This window comes from Lemur catta, chromosome 7 (genome assembly GCF_020740605.2).
Source record: "Lemur catta isolate mLemCat1 chromosome 7, mLemCat1.pri, whole genome shotgun sequence".
Classification (NCBI taxonomy): domain Eukaryota; kingdom Metazoa; phylum Chordata; class Mammalia; order Primates; family Lemuridae; genus Lemur; species Lemur catta.
The window spans coordinates 47,701,519-47,728,065 of NC_059134.1; the positions used below are offsets into that span (position 1 = coordinate 47,701,519).

At 42.8% G+C, this 26,547-nt stretch overlaps 1 protein-coding gene across 9 annotated transcripts in view; it reads left to right on the forward strand.

Moving 5' to 3' along the window:
• The window catches only part of SYTL2 (synaptotagmin like 2), a 102,294-nt gene that overhangs the window by 37,718 nt on the left and 38,029 nt on the right, over positions 1–26,547 (forward strand). For 4 of the 9 annotated variants that reach the window (XM_045557208.1, XM_045557209.1, XM_045557213.1 and 1 more), the window contains exons 2-5: positions 7,602–8,100; positions 16,165–16,316; positions 18,165–18,300; positions 25,839–25,920. In XM_045557208.1, the coding sequence (XP_045413164.1) occupies positions 8,000–8,100; positions 16,165–16,316; positions 18,165–18,300; positions 25,839–25,920 (471 nt within the window). In that variant the 5' untranslated portion in view covers positions 7,602–7,999. Of the gene's footprint in view, positions 1–7,540; positions 8,101–16,164; positions 16,317–18,164; positions 18,301–25,838; positions 25,921–26,547 lie in introns of those variants that run through there. The other 5 variants (XM_045557210.1, XM_045557212.1, XM_045557215.1 and 2 more) reach the window with 2 other exon arrangements.

The following is a 26,547-nucleotide window of genomic DNA, read 5'->3' on the forward strand; positions in this document are numbered from 1 at the left end:
AGGTGTGAAGTTTTAAATGAACTTTCAGCTGCCCATTTCCCTAGCTCCTTTCTTTCTTCACTGTTTTTGTCTCTTGGAATCCTGATATATCAAAAACATACAGATTAAAGTGTTGGTTCTAGCATGTTTATCAAGAGTGAAAGACATGAAAAATTCAGGTTCAAATTTCTTCCCTTGACATTTCAGGCTTCTTGGGGTCAGACCCCAGTCACTTTCCCCATTTATACCCTGCACTCCAGTTACCAGTCTTCCTTTGAACTTCTTATGGTTTCACAGCCCAGTGCTCTTGCCCACCTCCTTCTCCAACTCAGCCTTCAAGGCTCACCTCATTTTATCTCCTTCGAATCCCTGCAGCCTACCTGACACTCAGTTTGTGCCTCCTTTATTGCCAGTTGACATAGTACTTGTATGAGGGTTAGTTGTGTGTGATGCTGTCTCCTCACATGGCCCATTATCTTGCCCTTGGTTGGGGCTTAGTCAAAATGTTTGATTTTTATGAGTACCATAAGTTTAAACTTGAGGCCAAGGAATTGTGGAAGGTGAACTTTTCCAGAAACCCAGAGACATTATCCTTGGGTTTGAATATGAGATTAAGGGGTAGGGAAAATTGTCACACATAAGTAGTATTTCTTACCCTCATCCCCCCTCATTCTTAGTTTGAGACCACCAAGCCAGTTTCCTAAAGACATAAGCTGTCTGCTATGTCAGCTTCAACCTGCAGAAAATGAATAAAGCAGAAAAATGGCTTCCACCTTTACAATAATCCTCACAAAAATGAAGGCTTTGTATCTTGAGTTACCTGTCAATTTTGAATTTTCAGTTCTTCCTCTATAAAAAAGAAAACAGAAATCTATTACTGGATAACTAACTTATTCTTTCTTATTCCATCTATATTCTTTAATTTGTTCACTTCTTCATAGGTTCATTTAATATTTTTGGAGGAGGCTACCTTGAGCCACTCACAAGACAATTATTTCCTTTCAAGAAGCCCAATTTAGGCAACACATTAGGTCAAGCAATTTACATGTTTTTTTTAATAGAGTGCTGAAAGTCCTGAGACACAGAAACAAGAAAATATTCATGTAGCATTGTTCTCAACACTGAGTGGGCAAAGTTTGCTTTTCATATAAATACATTTCTATGTATGCATATAACAAAAGATTATGATTGAGTTTAAATTTATGAAGTAGGGTATTTTAGTAATAGTTTCTGGTTCCAAGGATCTATACCATTCTAAGAAGCTAGTGGGCACGTATAAACACCTGCATGTTGACACAGGTGCCTTTTCCCCTCTGTCCCATGCTAGTCTTCTTTTCCATGTCTATCCATAAAACAAACCCAAATGTCCTCCTAGTTTTCCAGTTCCTAACAATTTATGCAGAGAAGATCATGCCATGCTTTGAGAACCATTGCATGTTGCCCATGGGAAATGACAATAAAGAAAGTAGAATTTAGGGAACTTGGGTTCTAGTCTCATTTTTGCCCCTACTCAGCTGTGTGGTCTCTCTGAGAAGTCAAGGGAGAGATGATGCAGTGAAAGAGTAAAAATAGTCGCTTTAGAATCTTAAGCCTTGGGTTCAAATCATGTTCTGGTTGAGCGACCTTAGGCAAGTTATTTAACTTCTTGAGCCCCAATTTTCTCATCTACACTATGTGGAGAATACCTACCTTCCTGGTGGTCAGAGTGATTAAGCACATACGGGTAAAGCACTTAGCACCACCCGTTCATTTTTCAGTCCAGAGAAAAATGATCAAGATCATGGGAGGCTTAGAAAACATCATGTGAGGAACAGTTGAGGGAAGGAGGAAGTTTATCTTCCCCTCAACAGAGATGACTTGGAGGAAGCATGAGATCTGTCTTCCTTGTAAGTTGTTATGTGAAAGGGAGAGTACATTACCTGTGATTTCGAAGGGCAGGGTGAAATGGCGCCAACAGGTGGGTCTAGGGGGCAAGTCCAACCATAGTGCAAAGTTGAGCCTGAGAAGTGAAGCAGCATGGCAGAACAGTTAGCAGCTTTGGGCATCGGTGCCCTGGCAGTGTGGTCTGATGACCCCCAGTCTGTATACTGGGTGGAGATCTTTCTGCTGGGAGGGAGGTAAACAAAGGTTCTCTGATTGTCACACTCAACTTGCTCCATCCTTGACTTCTGAACCATATGTGGATCATTCCATTCATCCTCCAATGCTACTATGATCTAGGGTGTTTATAAAGCATTTATTTTTATGCATGATGGTTTTTGTAAGCGTTACTATTGCGGATGGGCCTTTTCATCAACCAGGACTTTTGTTGTCCAGCATCATTCTCCCCAACTCAAGTATATTTGTTACTGCCTGCCTTCTGCTGCCCAGATTTTTCTTTCAAACCTTCATTCTTGATGTCTTCGGACTGTCAGAACAGTTTGCTTCTCTTCTGAAATCCTCATCATGTGAGAGTCACTACTTATGTAAGTTTTCTCCCCACCTTGGGGTCAGTAGGCTTTGGCAAAACAATAGTTCTCTGGGAAAGGAGAAGATGCTCTCTGGGCCCCTCCTTGCAGCAGAGCCTACTGGGAAAGAAATCCTTTTGTTAACTAGGCTTTGACCTGGGTTTGGTCAGGCAAGATGATTAGGAGTAGGGCTGCAAGCCCAGTTCTTTTTGCTGCCATCAAAGGCAAGCACCAACTGTTTGGGGACTTGGTTTCTCTCTCCAGCTTAACTTTTGGACAATTGACAAGAAAAAGAGCATTGGCATTTATAGATGTGGCATAGCAGGGCCAACACATGGAAAATATGAATTAAGCACACTCTATAGACATTTGGAGCCCTCAAATTTCCCTTTGGTGCTGCTGTCCTACTGCTGCTCATTATTCTTATTTGTTCTCTACAGCGTCCTCCATTCTCACCAGAGCCACACAGTTGTCTTCATGAGGAAGAGAATATATTCATTCATCATACTCATGAGATAACAGAGACTTAGAGAAGTCATGTGACTTATTCAGACCTTATTGAAGGTGATGTGAAAGACGGAGCTGGAAGCCAATGAGAGACATGGACCTGGTTTTTCAATTATGGGCCCTAGAGCCAGGTTCATGTTTAGGGGGAAGGGGAAATGCAACCCCCTTCCACCTCTGTTTGTTTATTTATGTATTTATTTCCATGATTCTTGAGTGCTTAGTATGTGCAAGGCACAGTGGCAGGTACTGGGAATACAAAGCACTCAGAGAGCCAGGACTTTCTCAGAAACTGGTGTGGAACAAACATGAGTAAATAGGGATTTGAGACAGTGATGAGTACTGAGACTGAGGAAGTCAGGTGCTAATGGAGCACGCAGGAGGGGTACCTAACCTGGCCTGGAGGTGTCAGGGGAGACTTTTATGCAGTAAGTGACCTAAAACTTCAAGTCTAAGAGGTATTAACCTGGGAAAGGGTGTTCTAAGAGGAAGGGGAAGGAGCAGCATATGCAAAAGCCTAAAAGCAGAAAGTACTAGAAAAGTTCAGAATGGCTGGAACCTAAGGAAAAGAGGTTAGAGAGGAAAGCAGGTCCTAGTTCATGGAGAGTCCTACAGGCTATGCTAAGAATTTTGACCTTTAGCCAATGGTAGGGGGGCGGGAGTTGGTGAAGGGTTTTGCACCTAGGAATGTGGCTTGGTCAGATCAGAGTTTTGAAGAAATCACCTGCAGCATGTGGAGGTTGGGGGTGGGGGGCTGAACGCAGAGCAAACTTTTTGCTTTCTCCAGGAATGGCTCCTTTCGTGAACACATCAGTAATTCCTGGGAATTATCGGTATATTCTCTCCTACCCTCCCTCTTGGAGATTACTGTGTAGCTCTGGTGAGAATATGAGATTCTGTGGGACAAAATTCATTCCTCACAGTTTATGCTTCAGCAGAGAATGAGGGTTCACAGGCAGGCAAGAGTTTTGTTCTCCCTCACTGGTTTGAGGAATCTGCATGGCAGGAAAAATTAAATAAGATGTCAGCATCAGGTTGGCTTATTCTGGCCAATGGCAAATGCCAGTCCCGCCACACATAAGTTTGGTGGCAAACAGCTGCCTGCGCCTCACTCTCCTCATTTGAAAAACACAGATAATAAAACCTACCTTAGAGTGTCTTTGTGAAGTTTCTATCAATATGTATGAGATGATATAGCAAAGTCCAGGCATGTAGGAGGTACACAGTATCTATTCCCTTCTCTTTTTGTCTGTCCTTCCTTAACACTGCTCTATCTCAGAGAAGAAGCCAGAAATCTTCCAGTCCTTACAAAGCCAACAGAGTCTGGCCCATTTCCTTTCTGACCTCCTGTCTTCCTGTTTTTCTGGGGTACTCTGGTGTACCAGCACTGGCCTCCTTGTTCTTGAATATGCCAGACAACTCCCACCTCAGGACCGTCACATATCTACATGGCTTATTTCTTCATCTCTGTCACGTTTGTGTTCAGATGTCACCTTCTCGATGAGACCTACCCTAACCACTCTGCTTAAAACTCCAACTCCCTCCACATTATTCCCCTCCTCCCTCCCCTACTTTGTTTTCTTCCATAGCTCTTATCACCTCCTAACATGTTATATAATTTAATCATTTAGTATTTAAAAAATGTATTTTATTTTTTATTGTTTAGTTTGATCATTATCTTCTCCCACTGGCATGCAAGCTCCACAAAGAGAGGTAGTTTCCCTGTCTCATTCATTGCTGCATTTCCAGTGTTTAGAATAGTGCTAGGCTCTCAGTCAGTCTTTGTCAAATGAATGAATGAAGCATTGCTAGACATCATCTGGGATATTGGGAGTTGGACTGCAGAGTCTTGGTGCCCTCTGAGGGTTCCCCTGCAAGCTGGTTGGGTACTCCTGGCTCAATTAGAAGGAAAGGCTTCCAGACCTTCATTCTTTTGTCTGTGAAGTGAGAATACTGCCCTCTGCCTAACAGCCTATTTTTAGGGAGAACTTTTAACCCTTAGAAGTTTTTACATAGAAGCTCTGGTTAGCTTGTAATTCTACTTGAAGGTGTGAAAACCAACATTTCCTCCTTCAGCAACCCCGCCAGTTACCACTGCTGGACAACTTAAGTTGTTTTCTTCTTTGTTTTCTTCCTGTCCCTCACTCCTTGAGCTCAGAAACAATCTCCCATTAAACCAGATGGCAGTGTAAGACCTCTTTGGGAACACGGGCCCCAGAATGAGGCTTAAATCCATTTTTCTGCCAGTCTTTGAGATCTAAGGAAGTTACTGGTAATAAAACAAAGGGAAGAATTGAGATAGGCATCTCCTGGTGATGCTGTATATTTGCATTAGGTCCATTCATTCATTTACTCATTTATTCACATTCAGAGACTCACAGTCAAGTTAGAGAGACTGACAGCAGACAATTACAGCAGCAGAGGGGTGTTATAGAGGAGAAAGCTTTCATATCAGTCAAGTTCCTGCTGAGGAAGTGTATAACAACCCTCAAACCTCAGTGGTTCCAACAACCAAATATTTATTTCTTGCTTTCCTATCTATAGGTCAGCTGGGGTGCCCTGCTTCAGGTGGGTCAAGTTCAGGTCTGTCCTTGTGTCTCTGTTTCTGGGACCCAGATTGCAGAGGCAGTGGATAACTGGGACCAGCTCTTCTCATGGCACATGGCAGGAACACGAGAAGCAAAGTCAAACCACACAGGCACATTTACAGCCTATGCTTGCATTACGTTTGCTGACATTTCGTTGGCCAAAGCAAGTCACAGGCCAAGCCCAACATCAGGAGGGTAGGGATGAATACTCTGTTTACTTCAGGGGGAACATGGTAGTATGTTCTGTTACAGGGAGAAAGTAAAGAATTAGGAACAATTGGGAACAATTGCAGCTTTAACTCTGGCCAGGGAAGTTAGGGAAAGCTTCATGTAGGTGGTAACTTTGATCTGTATTGAAGGATGAGGAGTTTTCAGGATAAATAAGTAGTAATGTATCCACATTTAAAAAAGAAAATGGGCCAGCACAGTGGCTCACGCCTGTAATCCTAGCACTCTGGGAGGCCGAGGCAGGCGGATGGTTTGAGCTCAGGCTGAGCAAGAGCGAGACCCCGTCTCTACTAAAAATAGAAAGAAATCATATGGACAGCTAAAAATATATATAGAAAAATGAGCTGGGCATGGAGGAGCATGCCTGTAGTCCCAGCTACTCGGGAGGCTGATGTAGTAGGATTGCTTGAGCCCAGGAGTTTGAGGTTGCTGTGAGCTAAGCTGACACCACGGCACTCTAGCACAGGTGACAGAGCGAGACTCTGTCTCAAAAAAAAAAAAGAAAACGAAATAACATCTTAGTATATATTTTAGTAGTCACTATGAGCAATATGCAAACAGCTACAGGAAATTAAAACAAAGGTCATCAGTTACCTGTTAATGAAGTTCAAACTTCATGGGGACATCAGAAAGAGACATAACACAAAAAAGAAATATATAAGTAAGTATGGTCTTATTCAGCTGGGTGGGACAAAAGTGTGAACCCAGAAAGGAAGATAGAATATATTTTTAGTAGCTATTTTTTGTACAGGATGCAAGAGATGTGCTATTTTATATTCACCATTTCATTTAATCCTTATAATTTGTGAGGGACATCCTAATGTCAAATTAGTACAAATGAGAAAACTGAGCCTCAGAGTGGTGGGTAACTTGCCTAATGGCTTAGAGACAGCAAGTGGTAGATAAAACACTTCCCAGTAGTATTACTTTGCAAGGAATTTATTCATAAAATTTGCTCACTAGTGTACACACTCTATTCTTAAATGGGGCTGCTTTAAAATTTACCAAACACATGGCTTTTAGTATCTACTGCATGTGCAGCACCACACTTATTAAAAGTGCCCCAACCATGAGTAGATAATCTCTGAAGTCCCATCTGGCTGTGGCATTCTTCACGTCTCAGCCCCTTCCCATTACATATGTGTTGAAGATGCTTCAAAGAAAATAGAATTCTTGCCCATGGTGCTACTCAAAATGCTTGCTTTGGATGGTGGAGTGTTTTGAAATTCTGCCTTTTCCTTTCCTCCAGTTTATATACACATACAAGTAAGTGTTCTTTCCCCTCAGAAATGAAGGGAGACAGGCTTGGTAGGTTCCTCCAGACCCAGCAAAAGTGAGCAGTGGGACTGGATGAAAAATAATAATTGCCATTATTCTGCAAACTACTTCTATCTGATACTAGTTCTCCTGTTATTATGGTGCAATATATAGCACAGAGGAATGGTCTTACTTGTGAAGAGGTAAGCATTTAAAATTTCTAGTGTCTAGCCCATAATTACTTGACAACTAGAATGGTATCTCCCTGGTCTTACTAACCTTTAGCATGACTTTTTAGCCCAGTGTCTCAGGAGTTTGCAGAGAGAGAACCAGTTCCTTTTTGTAATCATCCTTTTTTTCAGGTGAATCGTTAAACATTGACAGGCATTTTTGTGTGCTCTCCATCTTGGCAATCTGGAATTGGGTTGAAGCACGTTGCATGAACCATTTACCATTTGCTCAGGAAGCCGGCTGAACTGGTTTCCCTGATCTCAAAGACCATCTCACACGGTCATTTAAAAATCTCACACGGTCATTGAAAAATGCTTGTAGGACCTGCCTCTCACCGTGTGGTGTTTGCTGTCTCATGATTCCCCAGGTGAGTGATGCTCTGATGCTGCCGCTTCTCATCAAGTTGACGACAAGGGCAGAGGGAGAATAAACTGAGTCTAAGACTGATCCAGAGAGGGAGCGTGCTGGTAATGCCACAGGAGGAACAAGAGACCTGTCTGATGAGGAATACAGCGTCCTTCTGAGAGCCTCTTCTCAATATCATCCCACGGACCACTACTTCCTCATGGCAAAGGGCACTTAAGATTCTGCTATCGGTTACCCAAAACTTTTGCTGAGCCAAAATAATAAGACTTTTGCTGCAGAACTGAACACGATATTATGTCAGTTCATTTTTGCATCTTTTAATCTTCCTGGTTGCAGTCTTAGTTGTTTAGCCCTGAAAATTTTAAGCCACATTTGTTATTTTTGCATGCCCTTTTCAAAATGATCGACTTAAGCTTCCTGACTGAGGAGGAACAAGAGACCATCATGAAGGTTTTGCAGCGGGATGCTGTCCTGAAGAGGGTTGAAGAGGAGAGAGTCAGGTAAGGCACCAGCGAAGTCCTTGGGCTTGAGGGAAGGAAGAGACAGTTCGTAAGAAAAGGGATGCTTTGTTTTTTCAACCATAAGTGGTAGTTCTGACATGGAGCCTAAAGTTATGGGTTTCAATTTTAGATTTACTTCCTGGACAGAACTTTTTCCTCCTTGGTATCTTAATTTATCCCCTTGAACTCCTGCCAGAAATGGGGTCTTGATTAAAAACCTAACTAAATTCCTTTAACTTATTAAACACTGAGTTAAAAATGAAATATATACAAACCCATACATCTACATTCTTGCATGTGTGCATTTATCTCCACTTTTTTTTTACTGAGTCATGAACCAAATTAGAATTTCTTTTAATTTCTGAAATTTTTAAAAGAAAATAAATTGAGAAGTAGCTCACATTTCTGCATTGTTTCATACATGTTGGAATTGGTTTTAATAGCAAAATTAAAAGTACTCTCTGAGCCAATTTTGCATTTGATTTGAGTCCCATAAAGAGGATTGGCAATTGACACACTATCCTTGTTGGGTGGAGCCCAAATGCTCCATGTCAACATTCCTACCACTTTTTCACCTTTGTGGTAGAAAAAGCACTGGACCAGGATCCTGCAAAACTGGGCTTAGTCCAGGCCCTGCCATTTACTGCCTGTGTAATCTTGGGCTTTGAAGGCAATGAAAGTCTTCCTGAATGTAAGTTAGTAGTGTTAATTTTATGATTTCCACCCCAGGAGTTATCCCAAGGAGGCATAAGCCATATTCTTACTTCCTGGAACACAGGGCCATAAATAATGGATTTATTTGTGCCATTTCCTGTATTTTGACCCTAATTGAACATGGATGCTTTATTTAAAAAAAAAATGCTGAACTTCATTTCAAGCACTACAGAATGTCTGATTATGGCTACCAATAATACCTTGTATATAGGCAATGTTTAACAAGTTGCAAAGGGCTTAACGTGCCCATAATTTCTTATGAAATAAGAAATATGTACAATTGGGGGGGGCAGAGTGGGATATAATTACCCCATTTGATGTGTGTGGAAGTTGACTTTGAGACAAGTCAGGTCACTTGTCCAAGATCACACAACCAGTAGGTGTCAGAAATGAGAATCAAATCCCTGTCTTCAGGTCCTCGTTCACTAACTCCACCTCCTCTCCCTGAGAAAACAATAGCAGACAGGCCCTTCTGGGACCCGGCAATGGAGAAGGGGTCGGCTGCTGTGGTGTGAGGTAGGACACTGAGCTGGGATGATGACAAGGGATGCCTGTAGGTGGTGGGGATCATGCTCTTCCCCACAAGTCACTTGCAGGGCTCCATGCACCTCGGTGGGGCTCTGCTGCCCCTTCTCGCAAGTGATGTGCCTTGAGCAGTTCCCCAGGAGGGGTGGAGGACTGACACTACCTCAGCCATCAGAGCCTCTTGGTAGCATTGCTCCTTTACTCACTCACAGTTTATAAAGCCCTTTCATGAATGTTATCCTCTTAAGTTCCTCACAGCAACCCTGAGACTTGGCAAGGTAGGGACTGTTACACCCATTTAGGAATGGGCGAGGGGGCAGCGTACAGAAAATACTGATTCTTCCAGAATAATGGGAAGTGGGAATTCCTTTATCTTCTCCAAAGGCAAGATAGAGGGACATGGAAAGAAAGCAGTAGAACTGGGAGTACCGAGTCCCTCTTTCTACCTCAGGATGTGGGCCTGTGCGTACCGGAGAGGTGTGAGTACCTTTTATTTCTCTGCTCACTGAAGAGTTACTTTTGCCCTGCAGTTCTAGCCCTCTTGCTAGTCAGGTTACAAGGAGAAAGCCTCCCTTCATCCCTCCCTCCCTCCTCTCTATATTTTCTTGGCCCCTGGGATTTCACGCTGTTGAGTCTTCCCTGTCGTCTGTGATTCTGTCTGAGTAAAGTGAAGGTGTTTCTTGGGCACTTGTATTGGTTCTTGAAAATATCCTCAGAAATGCAAAGTTCTGCCTGGACCTGGGCCTTGTAAGAGGTGTGAGTGGGTACGCTCGGGCACCAGCCCATCTACAGCTGCAGCAAAAATGCCACGAGTCCCTTCATAGTGTTGGTTTTGCAGATTCTCCTGTCTGCTGTTTCTGAGGGTGCCCCAGCAGCTGCCAATGGAGCTGCCCCTGTTTTTTTGCTTTTATGAATAAATGATAAGAGGAAGGCTTGGGGTGGTGAAAAATCCAGTGTAGTCAAGCCAATCTATTAATACCACCACTTTTTCTGGAGGACTTTCTAATTAGGCACCAAACACCTCATGTGGACTTGTCCATGGGCAGTTCCAGGACCGAGGGCTGAGGAGGCGTGATTGTGTGCATAGATGGGCTTGAGACCCGTGGCTTGTGGATGCTGAAAGAAGCCCAACCCATCTCCTGCTCCACATAAGAAGAGTCTTGCTCTGACCCCCTCTTCCCTTTAGGTCTGAAGGGACTTGTGGGGATAGTTCTGAGACTGTTCCCTCCTGGGAGAGTGGAACCAGAAGTGGGTCTCTGGTCTTTGAATATGCTATTCTGTGGCCTTTTGCTTATCGGCCCCTTCACCATCCCTCAGCTGTTTGTCTTTGGTCTTCCATCAGAGTTACAGCCTGACAGCTCTAGGAAAGAGATTTTTTTGGTTCGTATCAGTCATTTTACAGATATAACTCTCCTATAGCTATGAGGGCATCACTAATGGGTTATAGCACTGCTGCACACAAGACTAGACACTGCTTTAGAATCTTTTTAATGTGGCATTCAAATGAAAATCTGTTTGCCATTCTCGATATGTCCAGTGCTTCGAATTCTTCACATCCAAGCCCAAGACACTTGGGAGGTGATTTAGTTTATATATTGTTCCCTCCCATCCTGATTTCATGGATGAGAAAAATGAGTGTCATATAGGAGAAGCATCCAGTTCCTAAATCACTCAAACTGTTAATGGTAGAACATGGACTTGAACTCAAGGGAATATCCACTGTGCTGTTTCTGGGGTATAGTTGGGAAGATGACAGTTCCAGGTCACTGCTGCCACCACAACTGTCCTTTATACTGCCTCTCTGTCTGCAGCCACAAATGCTGGACCCAGTTATTACCATGTATCTCTACCCAGCTTGCTTCCCTAACTCCCAGGCAGAGACATTTCACAGGCCAGCAGGGAAGCAGACATCAGGGTGGATTCTTTTTCTCTCTCCCACCCCTGCCCTCTGTCTTTCTCTGTATCTCCCCTGCCCCCGCCCTGTCTTCCCCCTCCTTTAAGGAAACACCACCATACATACACATATGTAATTTTAGTCTTTTATGGTTTGAAAATGACACACTCAGGAGTTGGCATTTCCTGTGCTTTGCGTCACACTGCCAGCAGGAAATTGCCGTGCAAGTCTGTCTGTGCACCACCACCAGCACCACGTCCCCCACTCCCATATGCACACAACCACATCCATGGTGACGGTCATTTTTGTAGTAGATACCATCTCAACCGCCACTACTCTTATGATTCTCAGCTGCCTCCTTAAGACTGGTTTCTTTTAAATGAAGGCAGTTGTCATTGAGGAACTGATTTCCAGGACCTCTCTTGGTGTTTTCTGTCAAAACAAAGGGGGAAAGGAACCAATGTTTGTCAAGGAACTGCATTGTGCATGGCACTGCATATACATTTTTCCATTTCATCCTCAGAAGAGGGTAGCTGAACCCACTCAAAAAATGGGGAAATGGGGTTGAAGAGGGACATGCCCTGCAGGATTGGAGCCTTGCTGACCCAACTTCAAGGCCTGTGCACTTTCCACACACCGTGCTGACTCTCAGCAGTTTGTGGGAATCTATGAGGCACACGTTTCTTCCATTGTAAGGAACGTTTGTACTTTACTTTGTTTTTGCATGTGTTGGTTTTCAGATTCTCCATCAGAGATTGAGTTCTTTGGTAGAAAGAGTGAAGTGTGACAGCTGTCTGAGACACTGAATCATGTCTGGCTCTCTGAGGCAGGTTGCGGTAGCGGAAAGAGTTTGGCTGAGAGACTGGCTGGCTTCGGGTTCTAGCTCTGTGTGACCCTGGGCAAGCCTCTTCATTTCCCTGGGCCTCCATCATTTCATCTAGAAAGTGAGACTGTAACTATCTAAGATCCCTCTCAGCTCTCACATTCAAAACAAACATCTAAGAGTACCTCCAAATCACACAATCTAAACTTATTGCCCAGAATATACTGAGGGACTAAAAAAAAACAAAGAAACGCTGGAGAATGGACCAATCAACCCCTCTGGCCAGCCTGTTGATTCTTGCTAGCCAGAGTTGACTGGATATTATCAACCAGGTCCTGCTTATGATGTTAGGCCTTTGCCTGATCATGTTGAGTAGCTGGAAGCTGAGGTATGCATGTGTGAGCACAAAAAGGGATAGGCTGAGGGGAAGGTGTTGAAGCCAGCCTGGAGGGCCCACTGCTCTTCTGGCTTTCCTCTGTAAGTGCTCACACTCCCTCTGCACCAAAAGGAGTTGACATTGCAGGGCTGTAGATTGAATTTTTTTATGTACAATTCTGAGCTCATGCCCGGTATGTAATAGGGAATGAATGAATGAGTGAAAAATAACGAGACAGGGTTTAGGTATGACCTTTAACATACAGAGGAGGCAAAATGACCATCTTTTGCAATGGACTAAGTTCTTTATACATCATGGTGAGATTGTAAGGATTATATGATATGATGCATGTTAAGTGCCAAGTGTGTGGTTCAGTGCAAAACAGATACCATGTAAGTGTTAGCAGAAGCAATGAAGGAACGGATGGGAGAATGACCAGGACATTCTGCCTGGAAGGCAGGCAGGACAGTGTCCTCTCTGGGCTGAGTGCTTTTCTTCCACCTGGGCTCCTGCCCACCAGCCCCCTGATGCTAATTGAGCATCTTCTCTGTGCTCCGCGCTCTACTAAATACAATGCGCATGTGTGGAGAGGATGATAAAGGATAAAAAGTGTCAGTCCCAAGAAATTTAGCTTTTCCCTACTTCAACTAGATGGTACAGTGATTACAGAATCAAATGCTAATTTGGTGGGTGTAATTAGAGTTCAGGAAAAATGAGAGATTAACATAGTCTGATAGAAGAGGAGATTTCAATGGCACAAGTAGATAGTGGAATTTTTAAAATGGTCTACATCTTTACAAACTTGGACTTGGATGTCACATATACAGATTTATCTAAAAAACAATACAAGTGACTAGGATAGAAAAAGAAGTTGATTATTAAACCTAGTGGTGATTGTCATGTTAGGAAATATGTAAGTAGCATTTATTAAATTTGAAAGAATATTCGTTTTCTTTTGCGACTTTAAAACAAATGAGCCGGAAACCTTTTCCTTACTGTAATAGCTACTGGCCTTTTTAGGGGGTCATGTGTTTCAGTGAATCTGACATACAGCCTGTGCTCATTGTGCGTTGATCGGGGGCTTGCAGAAAGTCATTTTGGCAGGAACAGATCAAGAGTTGCACAAGAAGCCCTACAAAGTGCCTTTTAGTTGAACAACAAAAATAATCTCATGAAGAAAATCTGGGAGTTGTTATGCTATGAGGGTTTGTAGTCCTCTTCAACAAGAATGCTGACTGACACCATATTTCATGGTGTTTTTTCCTGTCCTGATGAGAGATGAGCATGTCCTGCCTCGTCAGAAGACACTACCATTGGGATGGGGTGCGGTTCACTTAACCTCAGCAGTGACAGGAACTTCTTTTATCTCTTGACTGACTCAGACTAGGGTGGCTGCTGAGCATTTATTTGTTCATTGATTTATTCACTCAACAAACAGTTCTTGGGTATCAGTTCTGTGCCAGGCTTGCTGCTGGGTGCTGGTGTTACAAAGGTGACTAAGATGTAGTCCTTGCCTTCAAGGAGTTTGCAGAGCCTACAGATTAGTGGGTGAAACAGATGTGCAAATAGATCATTGGAACGTGGTGTGGTGAGTACTGAAGTGGAGGTGCTGTGGGAGCATGGAAAAGGGCAGACTAACTCTGCCCTCGTGAGTCAGGGAAGGCTTCACTGGCAAGGTGAGGCTTGGGCTGGATTTGAAGAATGAGGGCCAATGTGTTGGACAGAGAAGTGAGGGAAAGATACCCTGAGAGGCTTTACATTTATTGGCTTCTTACCAAGATCCAGGCACTGTTAAGTACTTTCAGGTAAACATCTCAATTAATCATCTCAGAAGTCCTCCAGGGTAGGTCTTATGTTCCCCTATCATTGCAAACGAGGAGACTAAAGCTTATAGGAGTTCAGTAACCTGTTCAGAGTCACATCTAGAAAGAATCAGAACTGAGACTTGGACATAATTTTGGCAGCTTCCAAAGCCTGGAGCCTTTTTGCCATACCTTCCTGCCTCTAATAGCAACAGAGGTCATAAAAGAGCAGTTTGGAGAACAGTGAGGAGCCAAGTGGGCTGGCAAGTGGGGGATAGGAGTACGTGCTGGAAAAGGAACCTGAAAATGTAACCTGAATCCAGGTCATCAGGGGCTTCATGTGATAGTCCTCCACTCCGCAAGCACTGAATAAATACCCGCTATTTTCCAGACACTAAGCAAAGAGGTATTACATGAAGGCCTGCCCCCAGGAGCTCACTATCTGACCAGGGAGAGGTGGAAGGACTCTCCCTTCTGGAATTGACTCACACTTGGTCTTTTTGGGAGGAGAAAGCAAAAGCTCTACCAGCAGCCCAGCAGGGATTATTTGCTCTGTAGAACGCCTTAGGCAGTGAGAAACTGTAAGAAGTGATGAAACCATGAAGTGATGACACTGTCCCTGTCAGGATTTGGAGATGGGCTGTCCTGACAATGCGTGGCCAAGCATTGTGATTGGACATGTTTGGGATAGGGTCACTTCTTCCTAGGTAATTGGGAGAAGAGAGGAAGTTCTAGCACAGTTTACTCTGGGTGGAAGGACTCTCTCTGGGCACAAGTGGGAGAGAGGAGACATCCTTGCTAGACCTGGGATAACTGCCCCCACTCCCAGGTATGCCTTTGTGCAACCCTCACACATAGCCCTGCTACCACCTTGGCCCATTCACATTCTCTGCCTAAAACACTTAGATTTGCTACTTTAGGAAGTGTGCACATTAGCTTGAATGACAATTATGAAACCCTCTTGGATTTATGTAGCACATTATCTTCCAAGAGTTCAAAGTTTCCTTAAGACTTTTATTCCACTTTATTTCCACTAAGTACATCTCTATGAGTAAGAAAAGATAGATTTTTGTGATTTTCATTTTATTGCGATGGATGGAGAGATGCAGACTTAGCAATTAGAACAATATTTTTCCAGGCAGTATAAATTAGGAAAGTTTCAGGAGGGCAGTACTGCATTCTGTTTGTCTTTAGGTTTTAGCTTTTCAGTGAGCATAAATGATAATGGAACTCTTAAAAGCAGAATGCACAAATGGAACTTGCTGCACAACTGTCTGCTCAGATTTGATCTCCCTGATTCCAGCCTGCTTTTTCTGTGTTCATTTCCGTAACATTAAGTGCCAGCGACATCATGCCCCTCCACCCACAGCCTTCCAGGGAAGTTTCTCATAAACCCATCTCACCAAAATGGAAAGGACTGAGAAGCTGATAACTACCCCCCAGTTATTCCTGGAGTGTTTATTAAGCACCAGGCATGAGCAGAGGGCTGTTTACAGGCCTTAGCTTATTTAGTCCTCATGGCAACCCCAATGAGGTAGATTTCCATTATTAACCCCCTTTTACAGATGAGGAAACCAAGGCCTAGGGCACCTTACTATATTATCCTTCACTGGGGTATTTACATTTAAACAGTAGACACAGAAGACTATAGCCAAAAAGTGAGTCTGCTTTTGAGAAATTTCAGGTGTCATTTGGGGATCATAGATTAAACCTTTGATTTGAAAAACAAAAATGTTGTCCTTAGCTTCTCTGACTCTTCAGCTAAAGGAGAACATACATTTGTTAGTCATCTGGAAGGTTTGTGGGATCATCTAAAATATCAAAAGCTTCATTTTGGCTGTCTGTTTACGAATTTCTTGGTGCATTTTCACAATGAGCTCATTTATTTACTGTGGGTTCTCAGTGAAGTAAAGCGCTTTTCCTTTTGTAGACATTTGCCTGAAAAAATTAAGGATGACCAGCAGCTGAAGAATATGAGTGGCCAATGGTTTTATGAAGCCAAGGCAAAAAGGCACAAAGACAAAATCCATGGTGCAGATATCATCAGAGCATCTATGAGGAAGAAGAGGCTCCAGGTAGCAGGTGAGTTGGTTTGGCTAGCATACTTACAGCCAGCATTTGTTGGGAAGGAGGAGTTGGGAGAAGGGAAGGGTGTCAGAATCATCACTGAAATCTGCTGAGGGAAATCACTTGGAGGTATGCTTTTCATAACGTGTGGCCCTCTACTTAAAATCTTCTTGCGCTAGATTCAGATAGATGGGGGAAGGGCCAAATGACTGGGTGTGATATAGAGGAACATAGGAAGCCTTTTAGGTGCATGTAGAATTGTAGTAGCATAGGTAATTGTGTTTATAAAGGATTTACCACCTTTTCTTTGGCTTTTAACTCTGAAGATTCAAAACCTTCTGAGTAAGGTAAAGGTTTAGACAAAAAGAGATCAACCTTCCCGTTCGATGATCTTGACATCTGGTCAACCTTTCTTTAATCAACCTAGTATATTATTTAAGGGACTGTAAAGGTAATATTTTGAGGGCTTGTTTAGAGTTCTGTTAGTTCAATAAATATGTACTATATGCCTTCTCTTTAATTAATTCCGGATTAGTCAGTGTAAACCTCTGTCTAGGTCTGGCTTATGCTCAATGAGGAAAATAGCTATCACTCTTTGAGCATCTAATATATGTTAGGCATTTAATTTCTATTATTTCTAATTGTAGCAGCAATATTGTAAGGTAGGCATTATTTTTCCCCATTCTGTATATGGGGTATATCTTAACACTGATGAAAGTATTCTTGGCACTTACTGGCTGTGTGGACTTAGGCAAGTTTCTTGATCTCTTTGCTCCTCAATTTCCAAATCTGTAAACTTGGACGATAGCTCCAACCTCATAGGATAATGCATGCAAGGAACTCAGCATAGTGCCTGATAGTCATCATTCAGTTGATGCTAATTTTCAGAGAAGTTCAGGTAAAGAAAGAGCCCTGGGCTGGGCACAGTGGCTCACACCTGTAATCCTAGCACTTTGGGAGGCCGAAGCGGGTGGATCGTTTGAACTCAGGAGTTCAAGACCGGCCTGAGCAAGAGCCAGACCCCGTCTCTACTAAAAAAAATAGAAAGAAATTAGTTGGATAACTAAAAATATGTAGAAAAAATTAGCCAGGCATGGTGGTGCATGCCTGTAGTCCCAGCTACTCAGGAGGCTGAGGCTGAGGATTGCTTGAGCCCAGGAGTTTGAAGTTGCTGTGAGCTAGGCTGACACCATGGCACTCTAGCCTGGGCATCAGAGTGAGACTCTGTCTCCAAAAAAAAAAAAAAAAGTCCTGGATGTTCAGTGGCAAAAGAGGTTATTTCCTGGAGCACAGAGATTTTATGGAGGCTCAGACATATGAGCTGGGATTGAGGAATATTTAGAATTTGGATGTGTAGAAACTGGGATGTGGAGGAGGAAACAGTGGAGAGGGACATTCTAGGCTAGAATCATTTGTTCCCCTTTGTGTCTTAGAGCCAAGCATTGTGTTGGGCCTGTTGTAGCTGTTCACTAAATGCTTGGTAATGATGTTGCTTCTGTTCCACTGAGGACTCCCTGCTCTGAGCATCCCCTGGCCATGCACATTTGGTCCTGACCCCAATTCAAGTCAGATTAGCCTAGAGGCAGTATGAATTTTGCTTTAGTGGTCTCTGGAGTCACCTGCACATTTAAAGGGATGCCTGAACTCTCAGGAGACTCTGCTTGTGGGGAGCTAAGATCATGGGAATCTACTGACTGCTCTCACAGATGTAATCTAATCCCAGGTACTTAGACTCAGTGATTGCCTTGGCACTAGGAAGGCCTGAGGTTCAGGTTCAAGCCTTCAGTGATAAGAGCCAATGAGAGAGTTGTGGGTCATAGAGGTGAGAGATAACACTCCTGTCTTTATCATTTCCTGTTTCAGCTGAGCAGAGTAAGGACAGAGCAAATGGGGCAAAGGAAAGCTGGGTGAATAATATCAACAAAGATGCTTTCCTTCCCTCAGAGCTAGCTGGCGTTGTGGAAGAGCCAGAAGAAGATGCAGCACCAACAAGCCTGAGGTAAGATAGAGCTTGAGGGGAGAGCTGCTGCATGTGGGTCTCATGGCTTGGTGTGCTGTACAGGCAAAATGGCGGGCTATGAGTACAAATGCCAGACTGGCATTATGGGCATGGGGAATGGGGCAGTGTATGAGGGAATTCTGGGCCCTGTTGGGGACAAATCCTGAGTAGTACTCTTCCCCAGCTCCTAGAATTTCTAATAAATCTGAATCTGAAATAAAATTAAAATGTTAAGTGTTAAATAGTGATTTCTTCTGGCACCAGAAATAGTGTTTTTTTTTTTTATTTGTACTGAGAATTTCTCCTTAGAGTAGAATGAAGAGGTTCTCTAAAATGAATATAGGAGAATAAATCATTTCAGGGAAGCAATGCATTATCATTGCATTGTAAAAGCCTGGTACAATGGAAGAAGCTCAAGCACAGGAACCAGACAGACATGAAATCAAATTCTAAATCTGCCATTTGTTAGCCATTTGACTGTGTCTGAATTATTTAACCTTTCTATGTTCTTAACAATAGCTAAGAATGATAGTGTATAGCCAAAAGGCTATGATGAGAATGAGTGATAATATATGTAGAATATCTGGCACATTGCACATACTCAATTAATGCCTCTTCAAGATATAGATTTTCCTCAATATTTCAGTCTTAATTTTTTTGGTGTTTTCCATCCATGTTATTATCTGACCAATCAAAATGTACCTTTGTATATCCTTCCTAAGAAATAGCCAGTTGTGGGGTGACATTGCCACACACCTTTTAGACCATAATGATTTGCTTTTAGGTATTTAAGGATCTTCCCATTGGTGTCTGTCCCTTGATGGTATAGTTGTTACCCTTTGGTGGGAGGGGCAGTTAGTTGCATTTTATCTCTAGCTCCTCAGTGATGATAGTTTCATTCAGAGCCTCCAACGGGATGAGATCGATGAATTTGCTGGTGGGACAGTCACTGAGTCAGGGCAAGGCCGAGGCACGTGGGGAACAGGAATATTTCCAGTGTAGTTTATAGGTGAAGGGGAGGGTGTATCATATAGGTTCCAGTAGGGATTTCAAAGTCAAATATGAGTAAAGTTATGTCTCATGGATAATGGAATACTAACTCTATTAATACATCCATTATCCATTTCCCAGTTGGAGAGGGGATCATTTTGTTTCCCCTGAATTGTAGGCTGTACTGTTTCCACTCTGGAACTATTTGTAATGTTCTTTATATCTGTAGAGGCCACATTGGCTAGAGGTTAAAACACCTCAACAGTAGTTACTAATCGATACTGTGACCTTGTAGTGGTATTGACTTAACTTCTTGGGCCTTTATTTCTTCAGCTTTAAAATGGGAATAATAATAGTTTGCTAGCAGAATTATTGAGCACTTAATTGGCTAGTGAATATAAAATTCTTAAGACAGTCCATAGCATATAGAATGGAACCATGGGCTCTTGTATACCCACAGATATTTTAGGAAGCCTAGGAAAGGGTGTGAGGAATACCTTACTTCCTTCCCCTTGGTTATTCCCTACTCACCAGCTGCCTACTGTGGTCCCCAACCCCCCCGGGCTGTGGCTAAGTACTGGTCTGTGGCCTGTTAGGAAATGAGCCGCGTCTCACTGCCTGAGCTCCACACCACCTCTCCCCAACCCACGACACTCCACCCCGCCACCCTTGGTCCATGGAAAAATTGTCTTCCATGAAACCAGTCCCTGGTACCAAAAAGGTTGAGGACCACTGTAGGATGAAGGCCTTTCTTCCATAAAGAAAGATGAGACCTCAAGTATTAGAAACCCTAGGAGAAAGAACACAGAGATTGAGATTCACCACCAAGGGAATGAGAGCAGCTCTTAAGAGCTGGGATGATGGGGACTAGGGAGTGTCATGGCACTGACCAGCAGAGGGGAGTGGGAAAAGGTGCTACAGAATGGGAAAGGAGAAGGTTTGTCGGGGACAAATAGCTCATTGCCCACTTTTATCTGGGTCAGACTTCCCATTCTTCTTCTAGTAACTCATCTCAAAGGACCTGAGAAACAGAGGTACCGCTGCCCTCATAGCCAGACTTATTTTCCTCATGACCCCATGGGGCTGGTGGGTATCCTCTCACTCTTCCTCTATTTGAGGCTCATAACATAACATTCATGATTCGCATCTCCACTGTTTTCTACGTTCCTTGTGTGAGTGACCCCAGACACGTCTTCCTGGTCTCATCTGTAAATCAGAACAGAATTGCCTCACCAGGATGTTGTGAGATTAAATAAAAGAGTTCTGGGAATCACTTGGCACGTCTCAGGAAAAAAGAAAATTGTCCATTTCCAGCTGGCATTGTAATTATTATTTCACGGATGAAGTATGGTCGAGAAGGCAGGAATAAAGATATTAGATGTACCCAGCAGGCTTTGCTCATTGAAGGCCAACCCTATAATACATGGCATGGATACTAATCATGCAGAACTGTAGGAGGAGCTATTTTTCACTTCCTTCTTTCCATGTCAGAAACTACTACTTTACTTGGTATCAGGTTCCTGCAGTGTTTCTCACCTATACTTTAACCTTTGTAAACTGGGTGTGTTAAGTGTATTTTGGGGCCTGTACTTTTAGACTAAGTGAACTTCAAAAGAATGACTCAATACCTGTCAATATTTTCTTAGCCAGCAGTCAGAGAGTATGAGGCAACAGTGACTAATTATAGTTTCTGAAGAAATTTTTCTAGTAAGTTCTGCAGCAAGAATCTTCTTTCTATTGTGGGCACAATTCTGTGGGGTCCTACCCATGAAGAATTAAAACGCTATGGGTACCCAGCATGTAGTCAAGCACTGTAAGCCACCTGCATTCTTTCTGGACTCACCTTTGTTTGCACCTGTAGCACAAGGAAGTAGAGAAAGGTTTACGAGCAGAGGAGCAGAAAAATAAGGTTTCCTCTGCAGTGGCAAAGGGAAAATTCTGAATGGTCACAGTTCTAATTCTGGTTATCAACTTTGAGGTGGGCAGTGTGAGAGAAGCATTCAAGTTGGGGAACTAGAAGGCATGGAGGTAGGAGGGGGCTCGGTTGCTGTAGAGGTTTGTATGTCCATTAATCAAAAACATCTCTAGAGAATGTCTCCAAAATGAGTTCAGGGAGAACAAGAAAAAAACCTTCACTGTGATATTTTATTCCATGGCATTGGCAGTTTTTCCTCTGGGCATTTACCTATGAAATGGCAAGAAAATAATGAGTTTCCTTGCAAGCAAAACTGTGCATCCCCATCTAACTTCGTTTTTGGTAGAATTAAAACACTATTTTTTAAGTCAGTGTTGTGAACCAAAAATGCTAGTCTTTGAGCTTCATTGCCTGTGCTTTAGTGATACTTCTGACACCAGTCTCCCTCCGTCTTACCCTCTGTGGAATATCAAACAATCCATTTAAACGAGATCTTTAACTCTGGAATAGTTTTTTCCCACTCATTTCTTTTTCCTGGAAGGCTTTTGTATATATCCATCTTCCTCTTCCAGAAGGATTAACTACTTGCCTTTACCTCCAGTAATGAGGTCAGTGTAAGGTAACTAGCTTACTCTCAAAGGCAGGGTAGAGATGAGCTGATCTACAGGACAATGCATTTTATATTTTTTTCTAGGATTGATAGCAAAATCAGTAATGTGTATATTTAATTTCTTGAAGACCTGGCCTACAAAATCATTTATATTGAGCTCTTAAAAGAATCCTTCTTAAGCCAATAAGATCTTGGATTTATTCAAATCGGTTGTAGCAGAAATAGTTTCACTGTGACATCAAAATGCCTCATGCTTGGATGGGAATATTCATGTTCAACAAATCTGTAGCATGAACTGTGGCAGCGCTGGAGGACTATGCATGCCCCCAATTAATATTTTACTTAAAAAAATACTGACTTGAAGGGCTTGGCATACCATATTTTCTAATTTGCTTCCCTCCATCCCGGAGGCATTTCTTCATTTGTTTATTTGTTCAGGCTTCACTGAGTGCCAACACGTGCCAACACATGCCAGCGCGGTGCTGGGTGCCGGGGATGAGACACAGCATGAGCCCCCAAGGAACTCACAGTCCAAAGGGAGAGATCAAAACAGCAAAAAACATGTAAAAAACAGCACTTGCAGAATTTGTTTCTGGTTGTATAAACTGTTAATATTTAAGCTAAAAATATACCACAGAAGAAGGTATATCTGCTGTTATTTTTAACTGTTTTAGAGAGAATGGCTGGTAAAGGTTCAAAAATTTTTCAGATTTACTGCATGTGCGTGGGAGCACTTTATGGCTGGATATAGAAGGCAGATGGGTGTCCAGCTGCCTAGTGGTGTGATTTTAAGAGTGCTGTAAAGTTCTACCTCTTCCCCCAGTGGCACTTCCACAGTAGCTAACATTATTTATTCTTTTTAGTTAAGGCTTCAAAGACTTGTATTAAAATGCAGACTTTTTTTAGGAGGGGAACCCTAATGCCAAAATCATAGTCTCACATTTTAATAATCTTCTTAATAAAGTAAACTAATTTTTTCTAAATGCTGCTTCTAATATCACAGGTCTATTTTGAAGAGTGCCCGAGGGAAGAAAGTTACAGAGTGCAGGATTTGGAATTTGGCTTGCTTCACAGTTTAAAAATCTCATCATGTGGAATGTATTGAGATCTTTGATATTCAGGACACAGTCTGCTACCCTCTGAAAGGAATTCTAAGAAACAAAAGACACAGTATCTGGCTATAAAGAGACCATATTCTCTTAGGAAAAATAATGCATCTATATATGAAGATCTGACCACATGACAATAAATAGTGCCAGGCAGGGAGCAAATTCCTAATCCAAAGTACCAGTAAAATGTGCTGTACTAATTGAGACAAGGGAGATTCACTCCTAGCCAGGCTGATAAAGGAAGGGAGATTTGGACTGGACTTGAAGATGACAGGGAAAATTAGGACAAAGAGAGCAGAGAAAACACAGGGAGGGGCTGGGGGATAGTTGAATAGAAATGGCAGTCAGGTGAGTTTCTGGGACTGTAAGTAGATTGACCACTTGGCAGGAATGGTCAACAGAAAGGAGGACTCGGAAGGTATATTGGGGCAGATAGTGGATGGTCTCAAGTGCCTTGCCAAGGAGTTCAGACTTCATTCCATGAGCCTCGAGGATCCAGGCAATGGTAATGAACAGAACAGGGACATGATCAAAATTGTGTTTTGGACCATTTGGACTAGCTTAGTGGTAGAACGCCAAATGGATTAGTAGAGTGGAACTTAGGAGTCAGGAGGCCAGATGTGAAGCTAATACAGTTGGCAGAAATAAAGGAGGTATCAGTAGAGGTGGAAAAGAAGAGACAGCTGTGTGAGTCACTAGGAAGGAAAAATCACCCAGACTTGCCTCTGGTCCTCTTGCCACAAACCCTGTTTTAATAGTGCAAGAAATCGGAGACAGTATAGCCTAGCCATTATCATAATTGTCTTTGGAGTCAGACATATCTGGGTTCAAATCCCCAGCTCTTTCACTAATTTTGTGACCTTGATCAGGTTACTTAACCTCTTTAAGCCTCAGTTTTCTCACATGTAAGATGGGGAGAATGAAGTACCTCACAGAGATGTTGCAAGGACCAGTTGAGAATAAGATGGTTGCCTTACTGATGATTGCCCAATAAAAGACAGGTGAGCAAAACATTGTAGTATTCCTTGAGAGAAGCAGAGCTACTAGGAAGTAGCTGTATTTTTGGACAAAGTTTGAGGCATAAGACTCTTGTTCTCATTTTTTCCTATTAAACAGATTGTGAACTGTAGCTAACCAAGTATCACACCCTTATCCCATTTTCCCCCATCCCGACTACAGTGTAACCCAACGAATACTGTGTGTTTCTGGCATTTTAGTGCCTGACCATGTGTTCTGACTGCTTTGTTTCTTCCTCTCTTTTGCTTGTTGAATAGCAGAAACAAAGACATTTTGTTTAATACCTAAATAATCTACCTCATTGTAGTTTGGAAAACAACATGGATTTAAAAAAAAAAAACCCAGCCTCCTGTCTGCTGCTGCCTCTCCTGGCACTGGCTCAGTTGGCCTTTATTTAGTCATGTACCAGGCACTGTGCAAGGCACTGCAGGGGATATAAAGATGATCAAGATACTCTTGAGGGATCTCCCAGTTTACTGTGAGAAATGAGAAGTGTATATACAGAAGGAGATTGAATAGTAGACACGAAACACATAGCTGGATAGAGTTCTGTGAGGGAGAGACTGACGTCATCTCTAGGAAAGAGGAACAACATATTGTGCAATATGGACAGTTGAGGCTGGGGTCCTGGAAGCACAGGAACTGGAATTCCAGGGAGCAGAGGGAGAAGAATGCAGAGACTTTGCTTATCCTTTGGACTTGGTAAGTGGGAAGGGAGAAGGAAGAAGATGGTAGGAGAAGATGGGTGATCAATGGACAACCATCAGCAGTTGGCTCAGGTCCTTTGATTATGTGACTGCTTTATTTACTCAAGGAAGACCATACAAAACACTCTGAGAAAATGACCATAGTATCTGCTGTAAGGATGTTTTTCCTCATATCACCCAATGGCTTCTTAAAATGACACTCAAAAGAAATTGCTTTCTAGTTCTGAGCTATGGGTCATTTTTATTGTATAGTATAGACACTGAATTCTATCAGCGACCAGGTTTCTTTTTTTTTTTTTTTACCTTTGCTGCAGATAACTTGACTCAAGTTTGTGCACACCTATTTGCAAGAATAGAGGACTCCTATCATGTGTCTATTAGCCTTAATTCTGGCTCCATTATAATTTCCTATTCTGTTCCCCCCTACCCGTCCCTTTTTCCCCATTTTCTTGCCTCCATGTGATCAAACTATATTTTTATATACATCTGCCTCATCTGCTGTAATTCCTTTCTGGAACAGTGAGGAGGGTAATGAAGGAATGGCTTCCTCAAGAGTTCAGGCTTTTCCTGGAACTAACTTTGTACAGAAATAGCAATTGAAGTACAGAGGTGAGGTAAGGAAATGAAACTGCAGGAACATCTAGCCCATGATTTTAGTGACAATAATCTTGGCAAGGTTCTATGGCACTGGGGCAAATTGCTCCACATCCCAGGGCTTTGGTTCCTTTGCTGTGTGAGGAAAAGCCAGCTCTTCCTCAGATACTTTCTAAGCTCTTAACTCTGTGATGCTGCTAAGAACTGGCGGTGTTTAATAGGGTACAGTGGTTTCAGCCAATAGTGACTTCACCATCTACACCTGAGGCAAGGCCACTGGAGCAGAAAGTCTGAACAGGTTGTTCCCTACCCCGCTTCCAGGGCCTCCATGACCCTCTTTTGTCCTTCTTACTCAATAGCAGAGGGAGAAGATGTTCAGGAGGGGGTCTGCTCAACTCGCCTGTCTCCATTCACTCTTACCTTACTCCACCCTGGGGCTGTCCTGTTCCCGGGACAGGGAATCCTCCTTTAGAGAATCTTCATGCCTTTAAGCCAGCTTCGTCCTCCAGCCTGCCTTAAGAACTTTCAGCATCAGAGGCATGATTTATGCTTCCTCAAAGGGTGATGTTTTATTCTCTGAATTGTTTCTTTTGCAGTTCCAGTGTGGTAAACCCAGCTTCCACTGTGATTGATATGTCCCAGGAAAACACAAGGAAACCAGCTGTGTCTCCGGCTAAGGTAGATTGAGCCCAGACTTTAAAAATCTCATTTTTGGCAAGAATGCTATTTTTCTCATTTTATCAAAAGCACCACGAAATAAAGAGAACTTTTTAGTACTCTTTTTGTTATAAAATATCAATAATTTTTAGTATTTTTCTTGTGGTAGGAAAAGTTGATGAATACCATATTAATCCATTGCTGAAGACCCAGATTTCTTGCCTAAGGCAGTGGTCCCCAACATTTTTGGCACCAGGGACCGGTTTCATGGAAGACAATTTTTCCATGGAGCGGGGCGGGGGATGGTTTCGGGATGATTCAAGTGCATTACATTTATTGTGCAGTCAAACCCCTCTGCTAATGATAATCTGTATTTGCAACCTCTCCCCAGCACCACCGCCTCAGCTCCACCTCAGATCATCAGGCATTAGATTCTCCTAAGGAGTGCGCAACCTAGATCCCTCACACACACAGTTTACAGTAGGGTTCTGCGCTCCTATGAGAATCTAATGCTGCCGCTGATCTGACAGGAGGCAGAGCTCAGGCAGTGATGTGAATGATGGGGAGCAGCTGTAAATGCAGATGAAGCTTCCCTCCCTCACCACTCACCTCCTACTGTGCGGCCCAGTTCCTAACAGGTCACAGAGG